General features: G+C 39.1%; 1 protein-coding gene across 3 annotated transcripts in view; it reads right to left on the reverse strand.

Annotated features, from left to right (window-relative positions):
* IWS1 (interacts with SUPT6H, CTD assembly factor 1) overlaps positions 1 to 21,591 on the reverse strand; it is a 50,834-nt gene that overhangs the window by 16,033 nt on the left and 13,210 nt on the right. For all 3 annotated transcript variants that reach the window (XM_037523127.2, XM_054699602.1, XM_054699603.1), the window contains exons 3-8: positions 9,482 to 10,619; positions 7,709 to 7,901; positions 7,176 to 7,233; positions 2,798 to 2,895; positions 1,532 to 1,682; positions 418 to 500 (exon numbers count right to left, since the gene is read on the reverse strand). In XM_037523127.2, coding sequence (XP_037379024.1) covers positions 418 to 500; positions 1,532 to 1,682; positions 2,798 to 2,895; positions 7,176 to 7,233; positions 7,709 to 7,901; positions 9,482 to 10,619 — 1,721 coding nt within the window. The remainder of the gene's footprint in view (positions 1 to 417; positions 501 to 1,531; positions 1,683 to 2,797; positions 2,896 to 7,175; positions 7,234 to 7,708; positions 7,902 to 9,481; positions 10,620 to 21,591) is intronic.

Genomic DNA, 21,591 nt, shown 5'->3' on the forward strand with positions numbered 1-21,591 from the left:
AAAATTTTTATTTTATTTAATTATTTTTTGTGAAGCACAACTGGGGTGTAGGCCAGAGGTACAGGGGGTGAAAGGATTCACCAGAGAGAGAGTGAGGAGCAGAACAGGTGAATTTACTGAAATACATGAAGGGAAGCAATGGGTGAGAGAGGAGAGGTCTGCTGTTCCATATGTGGGTTAGCTCCCTAGCAAGGAATGGAACTCAGGCAGTAGTGGTGATGGTGCTGAGACTTACCCCGCTAGGCCACCAGGGAGGCCTTAATTTGGAAAGTTTTACTTTTTGTTTTTTTGGGTGAAAAAAAAAAATAACCATGATTAATAACAATCATTCCTTAATATCTCCAGACCTCCACTGTATAATCCGAATATTAATTCATTAAAAGGGGCAAAACTTCTTTAAAAAAACAGAATACTTACTTCTTAAGATGCATGACCACAGTAGGTAACAATGTTAATTTTTTCAGTGCTGGTTTTTTTTGATTATTCAACTGTCTGTCTTCCTATCCAGGATGAAAAAGATTAAAAAGGAAGAAGCACCACAACAGTGACTGTTAATATTTATAATCACCATTACTCTAAACTTAAAACAAAACATTCATTTTTTTGAGAAACTTCAATTTTCCTATAAGAAAGACTAAATAGTGGACTTTTTATAGAGTCCCAAATTCTGTACCTACGTTGACCAAAACTCACAACACTATTAGCTTTCATAGTCATCAGCTGAGAGGAGCAACTTTAAAACATTGACATTTCAATGCTTTGAAAGAGTTTATGATACATATTTATATCTGAGAAAACCTGGCTTAGTATCAGGAATAACTTTCCACTTGTGAGATTTTTATGGTATGTTACTAAAGAAGAGTTTCAGGACTTCCCCATATTTATTAATTACAGAAAATTTCAAATTCTACCAAATAACTCATGTCATACACATTTAAACAATTAAACACCACTATGATTCATCTTATTTTAGCTATTTTCTCCAGCTACTGTTCTCTCTCCCCACCTTGAATTATTTTGAAACAAATTCTAGATACCTATCTGTAAACACTTCAGTAAATATCTTTAAAAGATCAGAATTTGTTTTTAAACATAATGGTTGGCCAATTTTCACAATTTGGGAAGTACTTTAAAATGCAAGAAGTTAAATACAACTCTTGATCACAGACAAAAGTGACATGTCAGTTTATAACACAATAAAAACATAAGTTTGTAACCTTTTATATCTGAAGAAACATCAAGTTTGCCTAACCTAATGGAAAAATCATTTCCCCATAAAACAAGCAATGTAATTTTACTTAACACTTAAGTTTTTTCCCCCTAAATATGTTACTTTAAAAAAAGCAACTTATTTCCATGCCTAAGATTTAGGCCAGTAAGTGCTTTAGTATAAAAGCCAAAGTATCTTAAATGTAATTTAAGGGTTAAACCAAAAAATAAACAAAAATAAAGGGCCACACTACCACTCTACCAGCTAAATGGGAAAGAAGTGGGAAAAAGCAAAGATGCAGTGGGAAATGACTCATCTCACCTCAGCAGCTTCATTCATCCTGACAATCATGGCGCTCACAACATCGTCGGCGTCACTAATGAAAGTGCCTCCGTCACGGTTGCGTCTGCGTTTGCCACTCATGCTCTTTTTCCGCTGTAGCATCATCTCAAAATCTGACAGGAAGTCCATACTAAGCAGTAACACAAAATTAAAAGAAATACAAATTCCCTTTTAATACACATTTTCTTATATAACTTAACAACCACCAACTTCCTTAATTCTGACTCAATAAATACCTTCTTTTAAAGTGCAAGTACTCCTAACTTCCTTTTAAAAGAACAGGTGATCCTAGATTTTATGTTCAACTTTTATACTAACCCACCCAAACTCTTCATATATTATATCAACACTTGCCCATTTCAGCTTTAAGAAGGAACATTTCAAATGTCCAGTTCTTATTTTTCGGTAGTGCCCACGGTTCAGTTTTAGTGACAGTATCTTTTCTTTCATGTTCAATTATTTGAATACTTTTGTCTTAACACAGTATAAGTAGGGGGGAAAAAAGAATTTGCTGCATTTCAGTGACAGGAAGGTCAACTCTCAAACATAATCTGATTGAGGCAAAGACAGAAACCTAAAGACCTGCCAAGAGCCTCAAAAACTTTAGTTTCCCCCAATCATACTTAGAGGGCGCTCACTTGCTCTTTTTGCCACTATCATATAAATGAGATCTGATTTATATAGTTTCCAAAGGTAGTGCCAAACATCTTCAGTTTAATTCTTGCATGTCAGTAGGAATTAAAAAGAAAAATGCATTTCAAAGCTTTATATTTACAACTGTAACAGTAAATTATTCTGTTTAGCCCCTTTTGAGATTCCAGATTTTTCTGAACACAAATTGCAACAATCTCAACAAAAGAATGTGAAATACAATCAAGTGATATTTTAGTTAAGACTTTAGTCTTATTTCCCTTTGAGCATCTCCAAATCAGCTTTTCTCTTAAAAAAAAAAAAAGGTATTTTAAATTGTTATTTTTCAGAAGTGCTTACTTGTTGAGGTATAAATTAAGAGCCTAGCACCATATAACTCCACATATTAAGACAGATGAACATAGGGCTAATGAAAAAAACATAACAAGAGGAAATAATTTTCCATAGCACTATATAGGGAAGTATGAGGGTGAAAAATGGAACAGATTCTTCCTACACTTAATCAGGAAACAAAATAAGATAAAAAAAAATTCGACAGTCTGTTTTCATTTTAAGAATTCTTCAACAAATTCTTTAAAAACAAAGCAAACTCACTGTTTCCCTCTTTTTATATTATCATCAGAATCTGAATCTTCTGCTTCTTTCACATGTGTTTCACTTTTCTCTTCTTCCAAATCTTCTTGGTTAAAACCCTAAAGGAAGAATAAGTTAGCCATTATGACAACTTACTTACAGATTTTATTCTGCGTAACTGCTCTTAACTGTTTCCATCTTTAAATTAATATATTCACAAAGAAAAAAACTTAGAGTATCAAAAGGTATAGAGATAAAAGCTCCCTGTTATCCTAGTAGCCATTAGTGATACTAGTTATTTCTACATGTATACATGCACTCCTATCCATATATATACTATTCCCCCTACATTAGTATATAAATAGCAGCTTACTATAGATGCTGGGTATAGTATACTGTCCTGAACGTTCCATATTTAATGACAGAATCCGGAGACCCATTCATGTTAGCTTCAAGTATCCTTATTCTTTTTAGATTTTAGACTAGTTCACCATAACTTCATTCATTTTATTCATTCATTTCCCTGGTGACATTCAGTACTTGAAATTCTGAGAAACATCTGCCATTTAGTGAGGTTTTCCAATTAACTTTTTTTAGCAAAGCATGTGTGCACCTCTTTCCACACTTTCTCATTACTACAGCAGGTTATTAATGACTTATAGTCATCAATCTCTGGACTGGAAAACAAAAGGCATTTCTGTAGCTCTCTTTGCATTCTCTTATTATGAGTAAGGTTTGACCTTTTTTTCATGTTCAGAAGTCATGTATAATTCTTTCTATCAACTCTCAAAAGCCTATGCCCATTTTTTTGTGTTGGATCTTTGTCCATATTATCAGTATAGAAAATCTCTCTTCTAAAATGAGGGAAATTAGCCCTCTCTAAATGACAGAAACTGTACAACCTTCCCATTTAGTTTGATTTTTATAGTAATGTTTCCCATGCATAATTTTAATTAACCAAAATGGTCTTATACCTTCTAACTTTTCTATCACACTTAGGAGGGCCTTCGCAATGGTTCACCAGGTATGTTGTTTCTCACCGTCCTGAGCCTCTGGTCAAGTTAATGCTAATTCTCAAATTAGAGAAATGTATTATTCTTGCAAAGTATTGCTTAACTGAGAGTTAATTCCATGAAGGCAATGTCCAAACAGTCTCTAGCATAGAGACTCTCAAATATTTGTTGAACAAATTCTTCCTATTTTCCTATTATCTTGAATCAGACTTTAAATTCAAGAGTACTATCACCTTCTTGCTTTAGATTACTAAAGCACTGATTTCTTCTTAAACAAAAAGCTATTTAACAAGAAAGTTTTCAATTTCTGCATGGCAAGAGTTTTGTTGGATAATTTTATTAATGTTGTTCTGTATCACATTCAGAACACTGTCTAAACTTTGCATTTTTGATAAAAGCTAGGTTTGAAATTTATATGGAAATGCAAAGAACCAAGAAAATCAAGGCAACTTTAATGAGTAACTTAGAAACATAACCCAAGTATCAAGATTTATATGTTAAAGGTACATGAAGAAACCAATAGAACAGAAAAGACAATGCAGAAATAGACTGCAAAATGTATCAGACACTCGATTTATGACAAAGATGGCACTACAAAGTAGTGGGAAAGGATGATCTGGGTTGACTGGATATTCGCAAATGTGGTGGGGAGAAATCTCAACTTCTATCTCATATATACCATATACAAAAACCCATTCCAATGGATGGTACAACTAAATATGAAATATCAATTATATCAAGCTTCTAGGGGTAACTCAGGAGACTATTTTCATGACCTGGAGGATAGGCAAAAATTTCTTAGAATTAAAAGACCTTCACCATTAGGGGAAAGATTGGTAAAGCTGATTTACATTAAAATTAAGAAATTTTGTTCCTCAAAAGTCCATTAAAAACAGTCAAAAGGCAAGACACAAAAATAGAAGGTATTTTTAATTTATAGCTATAAGAGTGCCCGATTATATAGACTCTTCTGTGGTTTCTGGTCTGCTTGTTCTATTTATCACATTCCACTTATAGATTTATGCATTTCTCTTAACATTTCAGTCAATCTTTGCTTTGTACATACATATTTAAAGCTATGTTACTATGTTACTAAGCTAAATCTCAGTTGATATAAACTCTTTATCGCAGCAATGTTATTTTGCTGTAGTCTATCTCTTTGATATTGGTACAGCTATACCAACTTTCTTTTAGTTAGTAGTATTCACATGGAGTATCATTTTTCCTTCCTTTTATTTTCAACTTTAGCCTCTGTTTCAGATGAATCGTGAAATTGGTATATGGTTGATTTTTAAAATCTATTCTAACATTTTTGTCTTTATAATCTACTTTAACCATCTTTAATGGGAACACTGAATAAATTTCAATTTATAGTAATTTGTGTTATGCTCAAAGTTTTAAATCTGCTCTCTGGTTATATATTGCTTTCTAATTATCTCCCTGTTTTGTATTTCTTTTTTCCCTTTTCTTGTCTTCTTTTGGATTTTTCACTATTTCATTTTCCCTGTTAGGCTGAAAGTTACACATTCCAATAGCGCCCCCCCGCACCCTCCCCCCGACTGATTACTTTAGGGATTACAACGTACATCCCAAATTATAAAGTCTACTGAAGTACTTTTACATTCATTTACAAAAGCTTACAAACACACTGATTCCATGTATATTGTCAATGTATAACTGCTGCCATGTGTTGCAACTCTAGATACACATTTTAAACCACACCAGAAAGGACGTTATTTTGTATAGTAATACCCATTTAGATTTATCCATACTTGTTTCTCCTTTTCTCCTCCTAATTTCCTAACTTTCCACCTGAAATTTTCTTTCTGCGTTTAGCATTTCTTTCAGTTAGCATATTGAAGAGGGGTCTCTTTATTCTTGCAACTATTTTTGTTGAGTGTTACAGAATTCTGAGTTTGCAGTTATTAAATTTACTGTTTCTGTTGAGAAGTATAATCATTACCCCTCTAAATATAATCCCATCCCCCGTCGCTGCTTTTAAGAAGTCCCTATTTTCTCGCGATTTTACAAGCATGCATTTAGATGCAGAGTTGGTTGTATTTACCTGACTTTTAAGTTACAAGACTTCTAGAATCTATGACTTTATGTAACATTTCTTTAAATACTACTTTTGCTATGTATTTTTTCCTTCTTTTGGGATACCAATTCACTATGTTAAACCTTCTCTTATATAATTTGTTTTATTCTTTTGTTTTCCATAATAATGGATTTCATCAATGCTTCCTTCTAAATAGTTTCTTCTAATTCACCTTCCAGTTCACTCATTTCCTTTTTCAAATCTGCTGTCAAATTTAATTTGTTGTTAAGCTCAACAAGTTTAAAAATTTCACTTACTATATTTTTACAGTCCTATTATTTCAATTTGGTTCTTTTCCAAATCTGCTTTATTTTTTAAACAACTTTTTGCTCTGACAAAATTTTTAACCATTCATCTCTGTGAAAATAAAATTTTTAAAGTGGTATCAAAAAGTCCTATATCTAGACCCCTTACATCTATTTCTGTTGTCTTCTGTTATTGTTTTGCTCTAATGTCCTCGAAGATCAATTATCATACTATGTATTGGAAAACTACAGAAATGATTTGAAGTCTATGATGCTACCTTTGTACTGAAAGGATTCTGCCTGCATAAGCCATGTGCTTGAGAGCTTAAGTCAAAGGGTTAAGAACCATTACAATCAAATTTCTGAGACTGACATTCTCTGCAGGCTGCTAGATGACTCAAAGCTTGCCTTAACATCTCATCATAGTCTATTTTACTTCTAGTTTACCCTTAATTCTAGGAATCCCAATCTGAAGCATGGAGTTTTCACTGCCCCTCTCAACTCAACAGGCATGGACTTCTTGCTTTTGCCTCTGAAGTTCTGAGGCTATCAAAAATACAATAAGTCTCTTAGCCTGAAGATCCCAGAAAAGGCAATTCAAAATGCCTACATTAACTCTAGGTTTTGTCTTTTGTTGATTTTTGGCTTAGTAATACTTTGCTGCATTGTTTCTCTGCTGATGAGCAGGTAGGTTTTTAACATTCTGCCTAGTTTTTCTAATTGTATTTAGCAGATGAGTTGGTCCAATTACCTAACCTGCTATTGCCAGAAGCAAATGTTTCCTAATTGTGAATCTTACTCCATAACACAATAAACACCTGTCATTATCTCCTAATGTGTTCCCTCCCCGCTTAATTCAATTTTGCCTGTTATTACCCTTTAACTGCTTAATACACCCTTTCATTTCACTTTCTGAATACCCTTTCTACATTTTTCTAATGAGTGCATTATAGTTGTCTGTTTCTTCTTATTGGAATCTCCCACTAGAGAACCAAGAATAAAAAATAAAGGTCAAAGAGGAAATATTTCCATCTTATGCTTACTGTAAATTCTTCTTCCTCTTCATCACCAGATTCTCCAAATATGTCTGCAATAAGATTTCTACAACAAACATAAAAGAAATTTCATTTCATTTTTTCATTTGCATAGAAACCACAAAATCTTTTTTAATAAGGTATTTTACATATAGATCTCAAAATGTCTATTTCAAAGGTTTCTTACAAAAGTACACACTCCTGTAACCACTGCCCTAATCAAGATATAGAACAATTCCACCTTCCCATAAAGTTGCCTTGTAGTCCCACATATCAGCAGCACAGAGGTAACAATCACTGTGATTTCTATCATCAGTTTTACCTGAGTCCTCTTTATTTCTCCACTTAAGATGGTATTTTTGAGATTCATCCATTTCATAGTGCATAACAATATTTCAGGAACTCAATCCTGATATCCCCCTAGCCATGCAACTAGGCAACACATACCCCAACACAAAATTTTAATACAAGTTTAAAAAACTCAGAAACAAATCCTTTTTACCACCTTATATGAACCCTTGAAAACTCATACTGTCACTTACTCTTCTTCATTCCCGGACTCACTATCACTCCCAAACAGATCCTTCTCTTCATTTTTCTTATCAGACAACTCTTCTTTCCCTGCATCGTCTTCACTGTCAGAAGCCACAGTCTTCTCTCTTTTGCCTGATTTGTCTGATGTAACATCGCTGTCAGAGTCATCTGCATCAGAAACAACGCGACTCTTCTTTGCCACTGTTGAAAAATAAAAAGTCATTAATCTTTTTCTGTCATGGTTATTGTATTGCTAAATATGACATGTGCATTCAAACAGCAAAACTCTAAGGCCTTCTGATAATTCAGAATAATAACCAAAAGGTTCATTCAAGTCATCTTAAAATTATGTTGTTTAGAAAATAGTCAAAAGATGAAGAATGAAATCACAATCATAGAAGTGGGCATTAATAGCTACCTTTTCCTTAAAAAAAAAAAAAAAAGATTTATTTATTTATGCATACAAGAGCAGGGATGCAGGCCAGAGGTACGGAGGATGGAGGGGTGGTGAGAGGATTCACCAGAGACAGAGTGGGGAGCAGAACAGGCGGACTGACTGAAATACATTGCTGAGGGGAGCAGTGGGCAGACAGGAGAGGTCTACTGCGCCATATGTAGGTCAGCTCCCTGGCTGGGGACCGAACTTATGCTGCAGTGGCTGCCGATAGCTTCTTAGTGCTGAGACTTAACTCTTGCACCACCAGGGAAGCACCCTACCTTTCCTTTTGGGGAATACAAGAAATAAGTAGGGGCCTCACTGGTGGTGCAGAAGGCTAAGTCTCAGCACTATGAAGCTACAGGCAGCTACTGCAGCACGAGTTCAGGGAGCTGACTCACATGGCGCAGCAGACCTCTACTGTCTTGCCCGCTGCTCCCCTCAGCAGTGTATTTCAGTATTTCTGCCTATTCTGTTCCCCACTCTGTCTCTGGTGAATCCTCTTACTCCCCACACCTCTGGTCTTCACCCCAGTTCTTGTGTGCATCAATAAAAAATAAATCTTAAAAAAAAAATGAGGTAGACTGATGTGCAGAATTAGAATCCCTTCTATGTTACCTACTACCACCAGAGCTAAAAAGGCTTGGCTACTCTTCTGAATCCCCAGGTTCCTTAATCACTGCTAATGAGTTTGGAATCTCTTGCTCCCTTAGTAAATTGGCATGTGTGTGGTACACCTTTTCCTTCTCCTATAATAACTGTTTGTAATGGAATGTCTTTTTCATAAAAGGCAAGTTTCATAATAAAGCAATCAAGTAAAAATTGTTATACATGGAAACAAAGTTCAGGTAGCAAAGAATATTCTGCAGAGACATGAAGTCTGTAAATAAGAGCCCCCTTCATCCATTTCTTGTATTTGGGTATTTAACAATGCTAAAGAGAGGTGATGGTGGGGGTCCAGCCACTGTTTGGATGTTTATGTAATACATGAGCTGTCAAGCAGATTCACAGCCAATCTGGTATAGCCAGGTTTTCATGTAAACTTTCTTTGAAACACTCCCCTCCTCCTCCTCTCCCCACAAATCCAATGAAACTAGGTCTAGTTTATATTCTGACACGGAACTTAATAAATGCTGCTGGAACTAAAAGAAAATGTAGGTTAGTCAATGAAAATCAGTTTCCTAGATCAAATATAGATCAAGCTGAATGAAACAGAAAAAACAAACATCATCTATCATACCAGAAAAAACAAAAATACAAAAAAACTTCATAATTGTAAGCATAGACATTGAGTAAAGCTTAACAGATATTTACATATGAAGTAAAGTCCCAAGTACTTCCTTACATGCTTTCTCATCTTCACTATCAGAAAGCACGGCAGCTTTCCGCTTTGCTTTCTCCTCCTGCTCTTTTTCTTCATCTTCATCACTGTCAATTTTTGGCCTTTTGGGTTCTTCCTCTTCACTGTCAGAACTGTGAAATCTCTTCCTGTCTATGTGGGTATCTGAATGAAAGGAATCATTCTGCATTTCCGCATCCTCTCCCTTATTCTCCCCATCACTGTCATCTGACTCTGGTTTCTCTTTGTGTCTGGAGGTATCCTCAGTTTCTGAATCACTGGCAGGTCCTTTCTGAGGCTCCTCACTCTCAGAGTCGCTGACTCGGGGCTTGGGAAGCTCCTCATTTTCAGAATCACTGGCCTGGTTCCTTGGGGGGTCCTCACTTTCCGAATCACTAATCCTGGGTTTGGGAAGCTCCTCATTCTCAGAGTCACTGGCTTGGTGCCTCGGGGGATCCTCGCTTTCTGAGTCACTGATACGCGGTTTGGCAAGCTCTTCATTTTCTGAGTCACTAGGTTGATGCCGTGGGGGATCCTCACTTTCTGAGTCACTGATACGAGGCTTGGAAAGCTCCTCATTCTCAGAGTCACTGGCTTGGTGCCTTGGGGGATCCTCACTTTCTGAGTCACTGACACGGGGCTTGGGAAGCTCCTCACTTTCAGAATCACTAATTCGAGGTTTGGGAAGCTCTTCATTTTCAGAGTCACTGGCTTGGTGCCTTGGAGCTTCCTCACTCTCGGAGTCACTGATTCGAGGTTTCAGAGTATCCTCCGTTTCAGAGTCACTAGCAGGACTTTTGGGGAGCTCTTCAATCTCTGAATCACTGGCAGGATGCTTTCTAGCATCTTCATTTTCAGAGTCACTTGCATGACCATTAAGAAGTTCCTCATTTTCTGAGTCGCTGGCAGGTAATTTCCTGGGCTCCTCACTCTCAGAGTCACTCCCAGGCTGATTGGCATCCTCATTCTCGGAATCACTTGCAGGAGGCTCTGCGTGGTCTTCAGATTCAGAGTCACTGTCCTTCTGCCTATGCAGCTCCTCAATCTCAGAGTCACTGGCATTAAGATGTGCGGGGTCATCGTTGTCAGAGTCTGGCGCACGGCGCCTTTGGTTGAGGACATCTTCTCGATCACTTGGTTCGTTCTGAAAAATAAAGGGGAAAAAAATGAAGCACCAAAAAAGTTTGGTAGCAAAATGTGAGAATTTTTCAACAATGTTTTAAAATGTAGGAATATGCACATTTAAAAGTACAGTATCTTATTCAATACCTATACCGATCTTGTCCTACCCTGCTTTCAAGAAGGCCATCTCTCTGTGAGAAGACTGACTTAGATCCCAAAAAGGATATCCGGCCTTCACCAAAATAAATTTTGAAATCATTATCCAGATCACTATCTAGGAGATTTCCATTCTGAAGAGCTGGATTAAAAAAAAAAAAGGCGGGGGTGTTTTCAAACTACCTCCTGGGCAGGCCCAAACCATGCATGAAGATGTAATCCATAGCTATTTTTTCATGTATTTTTTAAAAAATGATGAAAAATTACTGCTTGTATATGTTACACAACAAACCAATCACATAGTCTTGCATATCTTGTAATATAATCTTTCTACAAGAGGTTTTCCTTCTAATTCACATACTCTTGTGCTAGGAAGGAAATGTATTAATGTTCTATCGTGGAGTTTTGGCCCTTTACGTGTTCTGATTTTATAGTTTGATAAAGCATATGAACAACTGTTGTGTGTTGTTGGTGATTCAACCTGAAAAATAAATTTCTTGTTACTATTCACGTCAAAGCTCTGAATAAGTCTAACAGAAGATGCAGAGGAAAAAAAAAGGGTTTCCATTTGTATTCATCAATGCACATCACTACTTTCCTAGCTATGTGCACATCAGCACAGAAATGAATGAAAACTACTGAGGTGAAAGTCTATAACTCTCTAGCTCTTAATTTCAAAATCAGGCTTATTAGGGTTTCACTGCATTAACAAACTGACACCAATATTAGTAAAACAGTCTATTAGAAAGTATAAAATTAAGCTTAAATGTTACCAAAACATAATTCAAAACTTTCAGACTGATTTTTAAATTGCAAACTTAAAATATGAAATAAGATTTTTAAATCAGATGAGTACAATAAATCAACAGTAGAAATTGCCGTTTAAATGCCATTTTCTTAATAACATAAGTAAAAAATTCCCTAATTAACTGTCAGAGAAACTGAGTACTGAGGGTCCAGAAATGTCTTATCATGTCCCATGTCACCCCACTCTTACACTCATTCACACTATAGTTAGGGCCACAATATATGTGGCACAGAGATGTCATTTTTTGAATTACAAAGTAAATAATAAAAATGCCATAAAACAAACATTTGCTTGTAAATTCCAAACTCATACATGAACATCAAATGAAATTCTTGTAAGAACTAAACAAATTCAGGACATTAGTTTTTCATCTACTAAGAGTCAAACTCAGCTGAATTTACATAATAACTTACCTTTAAAAATTGATAAAACAACTAACACCAAGTTACATAATAACTTCCTTGAGGAAATATATCTATTTTTTTTTTAAAGATTTATTTATTTATACAAGCACTGGGTACAGTCAGAAGCGCGGGTGGGTGAGAGAATTCACCAGAGCCAGAGCAGGGAGCAGAGCAGGCAGAAGGACTGAAGTACACTGCTGAGGGGAGCAGCAGGTGGCAGGAGAGGTCTGCGCGCCATATGGGACCCTCGCCGGTGGCTGGGGATTGAACCGGTGCTGCAGAGGCTGTGGGCAGCTTAGCAACCCAGCGCTCAACCGCTGCGCCACCAGGGAGGCCCAGGAAATATATCTATTGAAGCTTTTTCAAATACATGTTTCAATGGGCCTTAGTTCCAGAAGATGTGAAATCCTCATCTTGGATTATGTTAATACATACCACCTTAATCAGTATATGAAAGCCTGAGAAATTAATCAATAAAGTTATACAACACTATCGAGTGTAGTTCCTGGGGTGCTGCATGCTTTGACCTTGAGGAACTCCAATTTTAGCAAAAGCATGCACATAATAAAGGGAAGCTGGGCCTCCCCTGGTGATGCAGTGGTTCAGCACAGTGCTGTGAAGCTGTCCGCAGCCTCTGCAACACCAGTTTGATCCTGGCCAGCCAGCGAGGGTCCCACATGATGCGGCAGACCTCTCCTGTCTCACCAGCTGCTCCCCTTAGCAGTGTACTTCGTCAGTCTGCCTGCTCTGCTCCACGCACTGTGACTGGTGAATCCTGTCACCCACCCGCGTACCTGACCTGTACCCCAGTTCTTGTATAAATAAATAAATCTTTAAAAATAATGAATAAATAAACAAAGGGAAGCTATATACCAGAGTGTCCTTTGTCAAGAGCTGATTGATTTTAAGATCAGAAGAAAAACAAATGCATTCCTGTAAGTACAGGAGAAAAGAAAATTCTACACAAAGATTAAGAGTTTATAATAATGAAGCAGACTCATGCCTACCTGTCCAGACTCATCTCTGCCCTCTCACCAACATCAACCCTACATATGTACTCCAACTTTATTGTGGTAAGAATCACTGGGGGGAAGCTTCTGAAGAAAAGGTCAAAAAATCTGCAGTTTGACATCCAATCCAAGAGATTCTGACTGTACTTTAGAAATTCTACTCCTGATACACGGAACTAACTTCATTGTGGTACTCCATGCCTTTACAAATGTATTCCCTCGGTTTAGAATATCTTTCCCTCACACTGTCTTTTTTATACCTCAAAACTGGGCAAAAATACCATTTCACTGAAGTTGCTTTCATCTTTCTCTTTAATAGAATGGACTTTATACAAGATAATGTGACAGTTAAGAACATGGACTTCAGAGTCAAAAAGATTTGCTAGACTACTTTTCTACTGTGTGAACGAGGGAAATCCCTAAGTCTAAGTCTCAATGCCCTCAACCTGACAGAGTTAGGAATAGTAGCTATACCTTAGAGGGTTATTCTGAGGATCAGATGAATGAAAAACACAGTACCCATGACTATTCAATAAATGTTATTAACCATACAAAATATCTCATTAATTACCCATCACAAAATATTGACCTTTCAAGATTCAGCTCAAATATATCATATGTAAAGACTGAATTGGTTACGTACTCCTCCCTCCTTCATATCCCCAAAGCATCTTGTACCTTGACCTCACTGAAAGGTGAGTTTACACATTTATCACCATAACATGCTGACCATTAAACAGAAAGAGTACCCTTCACCTTTAGTATAAAGAAGACACTCAAAATAAATAAACCAAAATGAAACAGAAACCCCACAATACTCAACAGAAAGAACCAATGCAAAACAATGGTTTTTTTTTTTCCTCCTCAATTTGGTAGATTCAAAGACACAAAGAAAAATATAGATGGAATCATAAGTACTGATAAGAAACAGGATAAAAAGCAATGGCCACAAAGGATATTCCAGCTATTTTAAAGTTGGAATATAAGGAATGCTGTCCTTACATTCGGCATAAACTCTTTGGAAAGAGGGCCTTCCTGGTGGCGCAGCGGGTTCAGCGCTGGCACGGGGCCCACATGGCACGGTGCAGACCTCTCCTCCCTTGCCCACCCGCTGCTCCCCTCAGCAGTGTCTTCGGTGGTCTGCCTGTTCTGCTCCCTGCTCTCTCTGGTGAATCCTCTCACCCTCCCATGCCACTGACCTGTACCCCAGTTCTTGTATAAATAAATTAAAAAAAAATTAAAAAAAAAAAAAAAACTCTTTGGGAAGATCCAAAGGAGAGCTGATTGCCATCTTCACTCAATTCAAAGTGAAGCTGAAGTGAATGGGGACTGTCACCAATGTCAGCAGTGGATGTGTGCTTGGGTTCCCACTGTTATAGGGCAGGGAGAGGGGCAGCCCAGACCCTGAAAACCTGCCTGCTCTAAATGGGTTCTGCCATCCGCCACGTCAACACAAAACATATGAGACTTTACTGGGAAGAAACTTTAATACAATTAGGAAACAATACAGGAAAGGCAAAGAATCTAGTTTCTAAATCAAGCACCCAAAGTTACCCGTCCCCTCATGGGTAAAAGTCCACCTAAGCAGGATTGGCCCAGAGCAAGGCCCCAAAGCCTGTCATAAGTCCAAAGCATCTTCCAGTGGGGACCCACAGAAAAGGGTCAGAAACAACCAGATAAGCCCGGAAGGAAAAGAGAAAAATCAAAATCAAGATAAAAGCTGCCATGGCCACCTCTCCACGGGTCTCCCCCACATCTGTGTCACCCCGTCCACGACCAAAAAGACAAGCGCAGTTTCTTCACGTGTCTCTAGGCTCCATGCGCCTCCTTTAGGTCTCCTTCTTGCTCTCCATCCTTCTTTCTTCCTTCCTCAGTCTCCTCTGCAGCTTCTTCTCTCCCTGCTCAGCTCCACCCTCCCTTGGGTGGGGCAGGGAACCTGGAACCTCCCCCTTTCCTGGTGACCACCCTGTTACACCACTGTGCTTTGCCTACAGACAGAAGATAAGAAGAATCAATGCTTCATTTCCAAGCAACCTCTCCCTCAATGGTTCTACATAATATTTTTTTCTGAGACCTTCAGAAGGGGTATGGCCTACTTTCCTATACAGACAAGATTCACAGGCTTCTGGATTTTTAAAAATATGTAACTCTCTTTTTTGGTTTTATTTATTTATTTATTTATACAAGCACTGGGCACAGTCAGAGCCGCGGGAGGGCGAAAGAATTCACCAGAGCCAGAGCGGGGAGCAGGACAGGCAGGGGGACCGAGGCACACTGCTGAGGGGAACAGTGGACGTGGCAGGAGAGGTCTGCGTGCCATGTGGGACCCTCGCCGGCGGCCGGGGATTGAAACGGCACCGTGGAGGCTGCTGGCAGCTTCGCAGCCCAGCGCTCAACCACTGTGCCACCGGGGAGGCCCAATATATAACTCTTTCAATTTGTTTTTCATGGAACAGAAACTGCTGACCACAAACCACACAACTAATTTCATGCTGTTCAAGAAAAAATCCAAGTAAAATAACAAAAATTAGAACTACAAACGAGTTATAACTAGATCACATTTGTGCTCAAACTGCTGTATTAAAAAACTGTGTTTTCACCTTTCTGCCATGTGAGAACACAGGGAGAAAGAAAGTGATTATTTATGAACCAGTAAATGGATCCTAATCAAACAATGAACCTGCTGGTTGAAACAGGACAGTATCTGGGCAAGCTATAAAATGTGTGGCTATCTTTTTTTTGAGACCTGCAAACGAATCTGCATTGTTATTAATACTCTGATTCATGGAAGTTATTTTTTAACAAAATAGAGGATGTCCTCACTTTTGAATGTTGCAATTTTCTGAGTAGACCTCAAAGGGGATTTTTTTCTATGTCAGCTGTTCAAGCAGTGAAGAGAGCAATGAAGAGAATGCATAGCTGAATAAACTGCAGGCATTACAGGAAAAAAAAGAATGGAGAAGAAAAAGTGTAGGGTAAGGAAAAAGTCAGGCTTTTCTGCCCTCCCGCCATCAGGATAGATGATGGAACCCTGCTGTCTTGAATGCATGCCTGATGGCGGGCACCTGGAATAGGGTGTGGGTATAGGTAGATGGGATTCACCTGGGCTGAGACTGGGCTTTTAAGGGCAGCGTCACGGGGATGCCAGCAGAAGCCAAGAAGCCAGGAACAAACAGAAGCTAAGAGAAGAGGAGGAGAAGCAGAGAGAACGCCAGAGTGAGGATTTGCTGGGGGCTGGGAGGACTGCCAGCCTCCTGGCCCCCCAGCACCCCTGCCTGCCATTTGCCTGGTAAATCCCAATAAAAAGTCTGTAAAAGCCACTGGAGGACTCTGACTCCTCCTTTACCCGGTCTGCTGGGTCAGAAAACCTGCCCTGTGGTCTTCCTGACCCTTACAAAAAGCAAAGTGCAAAGAAAAAAAAAAAAAAATCAAGTTTGAAGAAGAATTTCAAACCAAAAAATGAAAAATTTCAGAAGAAAAAAGTCAAAAAAGGGGAAATATGTCACAAAAATGACAAAAGGAAAAGCATTCTTCCAACCAATAGTTCTAGAATCTCTACAGAGTAACAAACTTTGGCCTACACCATTAAATTTGGGTTTGAAATTTTTCTGACCTTCTTTCAAATTTACTGTATGATTATGCTTTGCAATAAATCACAGCCTTTTCCACATAAATTTTTATTTAAAAAACTGTTTCCAGTGATGACTATTCAAAGACTTCAAAATTTTTCCTCCTTTTCCCTATCTTCCCTACCACAAAAGGTCAGTGAAGATTGTGAGTTCACAAACATACTTGATGAAAATCCCACTTATATCCTTTTAGCAACCCAGGTAAAAAGTGACCTAAAAACAAATAGCTTAAACAAGTAATCAACCTATTATTGCAATTGTTTACACATAGGTTTCTTTTTAAAAACCAGTCTAAGCTCAACAATATCACTTTTAAATTTTATTTCATATGGCATATCTCTTTTGCTTTAAAAGAATGTGGTCTCATGAAATTAACTCTGGACTAGCCTCCTAAGAAATAGTTTCTGCTCTGGTTACTACAAAAGATAATTGTAAAGTGACTAACAGAAACCAGAATGAAACCCCAAAATATGTCCTTGTGACAAAAAAATTATTTTGAGCTGAAGGCAATTAAAAACAAGAAAAGATCTCTCTACCCTCCCCCTCTTTTTTGCCTAAAAGCTGAGTGTAGGGTAAGGTAAAAGTATCAGGCTTTTCTGCCCTCCCGCCATTAGGATAGATGAGGGAACCCTGTGATCCTGAAAGCATGCCTGATGGCGGGCACCTGGAGCGGGTACACTTGGGCTGAGAGACTTAGTTTATAAGGGCAGCATCACAGGGACGCCAGCAGAAGCCAAGAACGAACGGAAGCAGAGAAACAGAAGCAGAACCACGAGAAAGAACGCGAGAGAAGACCAGAGAGCCCAGACAGAGTGAAGACTTGCTGGGGGCTGGGAGGCCTGCCAGCCTCCCGGCCCCCCAGCACCCCTACCTGCCATGTACCCAGTAAATCCCAATAAAAGCCTGCAAAGCCACTGAGGGCTCCAGGACTCCTTTACCCAGTCTGCTGGAGCATAGAAAATCTGCTCCGTGTCCATTCCTGCCCCTACACTGACTAAATTATCCTTTTACTGGGGACAGAATGTTACAAGGGATATCACTGCAGGAATCTGCAAACAAACTTTACGCCATTCATTCCTTCCAATCTAATTACCTTCCCACATGCTTAAAGGCTACCAAGGTACAGTATAATTACCTTCCCCAAATCTGCTGCCCTTTGACACCTAAAACTGTTTTCCCTTGTCCTGTAATTTCTCCACAAATTATCCCATGTTGAGGACGCTTAAAAACTGGAATTCTAAGCAACCACTTTTAAGTTATTCTTAAGTTTCTCCTGTAATGTGTGCTGCACATGTTAACAAACTTGTTTTTCTCTTGTTAAAGAGTTTCAGCTGAAAATTCAAGATGGCATTTCCCTCCCCCACAAAATATAATGGGCATTAATTTTCTTTTTTTTTTTTTTAAAGATTTATTTACACAAGAACTGGGGTACAGTCAGAGGTGCGGGAGGGTGAGAGAATTCACCAAAGCCAGAGTGGGGAGCAGAACAGGCAGACTGACGAAGTACACTGCTGAGGGGAGCAGCGGGCAGCAGGAGAGGTCTGCTGTGCCATGTGGGTCACCTCCCTGGCCAGCAGAGAATCGAGCCCGCACTGCAGAGGCTGCCCGGGGGGACAGCTCCACAGAGCAGCGCTCAACCCGCTGCGCCACCAGGGAGGTTCCTATGGGTATTAATTTTCAAAACCCTTACAAACATTTTTATTTATTCTCAACAATATCTTTTTTTAAAAAGCCTGTTGTCAAGATGGTGAAGCTGAGGCTCAGAGAGATGAAATCACTTTTTCAGAGGCTGACAGTTACTAAGTAGCAACACCCAGGTTTAAAGATACACTCTGGCAATCACATGACACTGCCTCTCACTTTAAAGAGATGTGGAAGTATAAAGCAGTATCATCATCACTCAATTCAGATCTGCTATTACACCATCTAGCCCAAACTTAATTCTTCATTTTCATCTTCCATTAAGCTACTCCATTTCCAGCCACAAAAATTATTCTTGAAATAAAACAGAACAAGTCCCTCCCAATTCCAGGCTCTGAACCTCACTTCTCCATCTGACGATGTCACATTTATTCCTCAGACATGGCTGAGATTTATCTATTTACCCCACACTCCCACAGAACATTGTATGTGCCCTTTATATAATTTTTAATACACTTAAAAATTATTTGATGCATGCTCATAAAAATGAATATCACATAAAAGTGATGGTGCATTCTCTATAATTATTGTCCCTTTGGTTTATGCAAATACTGAAAAGTAAAAAGAAAATTAAAATCACCATTACAACACAACTCCAAAATCACCATCATTTACATTTGGATGCAAAGATTCTCTTTCCAATCTCTTTCCTTTGTGAATTTTAAAAAAGTAAAGTAGGATCTAGAGTCACAACTTAATACCTTGTTATCTTTTAAGAAACATGTGAAATTCTCCCATTTCATTAAATAGTCTCTGGAAGTATTTTAAATAGCTACACTGTTATTCTTATAAATACCCTATTTCTATTTTAATCACTCATTTTTTAATTTCATTAATATTTACTGCATCTTTATGTCCCCCAAGCCTCATTTATTCACTTCAGTGTTCTGAACCTAAAGGTGATTATGAATCTTAGAGACCATTTCTGGTTGTCAATGACTGGAGAGGATTGATTATTATGAAACCAAGACACTAAATACTCTATAATACATAGACCTGCCCCCAAATGCCCACTTACACAGAATCTCTTATTAAGGAAAGTAGCATCAGGCTGCTTTCTATGCAGGCCACAGACAGGAACCATCCACACACAGGCAGGAGACCCAGTAAGATGGACGAGTTCAAAGGACCCAAGAGAAAATGGAAGAGACTGCAGCAACAAATAAATAAGCATATTGAAACTTTCTGGGGAATTGTGGAATAGGGAGAGGTTCAATCAATTAGTAAAAGATATAAAAGAAGCCAAGTGAAGATTCCTTGTATGAAAGTATGAAATGATCCACTCCTCAGTGAAACTGGTCAACAGTACTTAGAAATAAACACTTAAAACATCTGGAAATGGTGCTAGTGGAATAAAGTCAACAAGTAAACATCTACCCAAGAAGATACACAAAGATTTTTTAAGTCTCTGGTATTTGAACCAAATAACTCCCCTTTTCAAATATCAATTCAGTGAGGACATTTACTTCAGAATGCTGCTGCCAAGAACTTAGGGTAATCTCCCCCTCCAGCTCTGAGGTGGAGAGCTTCCTTCCCAAGGACAGGACAACAGATTCTCAACCTGCCTCCAGCTACCTTCTGCTGAAGTTAACTTCCTAAGTGTGGTTGAGAGGAGGGACCTCCCAACCCATACCATGGGCACAGCACACTGAGAATACTAGTGTTATAGGACGGGGAGAGGGGCAGCCCAAGCCCCGCAAGCCAAATCTGTTATAGGACGGGGAGAGGGGCAGCCCAAGCCCCGCAAACCTGCCTATTCTAAATGGGTTCTGCCATCCGCCGCATCAACACAAAACATAGGAGACTTTAATGGGAAGGAACTTTAATAAAACTAGGAAACAATACAGGTAAGGCCAAGAGTCTAGTTTCTAAATGAAGCACCCAAAGTTACCCGTCCCCTCGTGGGTAAAAGTCCATCCATATGGGATCGGCCCAGAGCAAGGCCCCAAAGCCTGCCACAAGTCTAAAGTATCTTCCAGTGGGGACCCACAGAAAAGGATCAGAAACTACCAGACAAGCCCAGAAGGAAAAGAGCAAAATCAACATCAAGATAAAAGCTGCCATTGTCACCTCCCCACGGGTCTCACCCACATCTGTGTCACCCAGTCCACGACCAAAAGACAAGCGCAGTTTCTTCACGTGTCTCTAGGCTCCATGCGCCTCCTCCAGGTCTCCTTCTGGTTCCATCCTGCTTCCTTCCTCAGTCCCTTCTGCAGCTTCTCCTCTCCCTGCTCAGCTCCACCCTTGCTTGGGTGGGGCAGGGAGCCTCCCCCTTTCTTTGGGACCACCCTGTTACACTAGGGACCTGATCACCCTTGCCTCATATTGTGAGAGAATGGTTCTATGAAAGGACAGTCAAATTCAGATCACCCCAGGTTGCTACCTAGTTCCTACCCACAATGAGAGGTCTGGCTCTAGAGCTAGGGTATCACTCAGTGGGAAAACTTGCCATCATTCCCTACAACCAGTTCCTGATTCCCAGCTGATATTCTGCCTGAGAGAAAAGCATGCAGGAAACTGATTTTTTATTTTAACAATTTTTTAAATTTATGCATACAAGAACTGGGGTACAGGGCCTCCCGGTGGCACAGCGGTTAAGCGCTGGGCTGCGAACCTGCTCGTAGCCTCTGCAAGCACAGGTTCGATCCCTGGCCACTGGGGAGGGTCCCACATGGCGGGCAGACCTCTCCTGCCACCCGCTGCTCCCCTCAGCAGTGTATTTCGTCAGTGTGCCTGTTCTGTTCCTGGCTCTGGTGAATCCTCTCGCCCTTCCGCAGTTCTGACTGTACCCAGTGCTTGTACAAATAAATAAACAAATCTTTAAAAAAAAAACAAAGAACTGGTGTACAGGCCAGAGGGGTGTGCGCGCGTGTGAAAGAGAGAGAGAGAGAGAGAGAGAGAGAGAGAGGATTCACCAGAGTGTGGAGCAGAACAGGCAGAATGACTGAAATACACTGCTGAAGGGTTCAGCGGGCAAGACTGGAGATGTCTGCTGCGCCATGTGGGTTAGCTACCTGGCTGGAGATAGAACTCATGCTGCAGTGGTTGCAGACAGCCTCATAGGTTGCCTCTTAACCTCTTGTGCCACCAGGGAGGCCCAAAAGGAAAAAAAAAAAAAAAAAAGACTTAAAAGGAAATGAAAACTTCCTCAGACACCAAAAGGAAAAGGAAGTTCTTCAGGATAAAAGCAAACTCAGATGGTAACCTGAATCTACACAGAAAAAACACTGGATACCAAAAAAAATTAATGTAATTAGTAGAGAATGCCTATTTTCTCCTTTCTTAT

The sequence above is a fragment of the Talpa occidentalis genome, unplaced genomic scaffold (assembly GCF_014898055.3).
Source record: "Talpa occidentalis isolate TD23 unplaced genomic scaffold, MPIMG_talOcc4v2.1 talOcc4.3, whole genome shotgun sequence".
Lineage (NCBI taxonomy): Eukaryota > Metazoa > Chordata > Mammalia > Eulipotyphla > Talpidae > Talpa > Talpa occidentalis.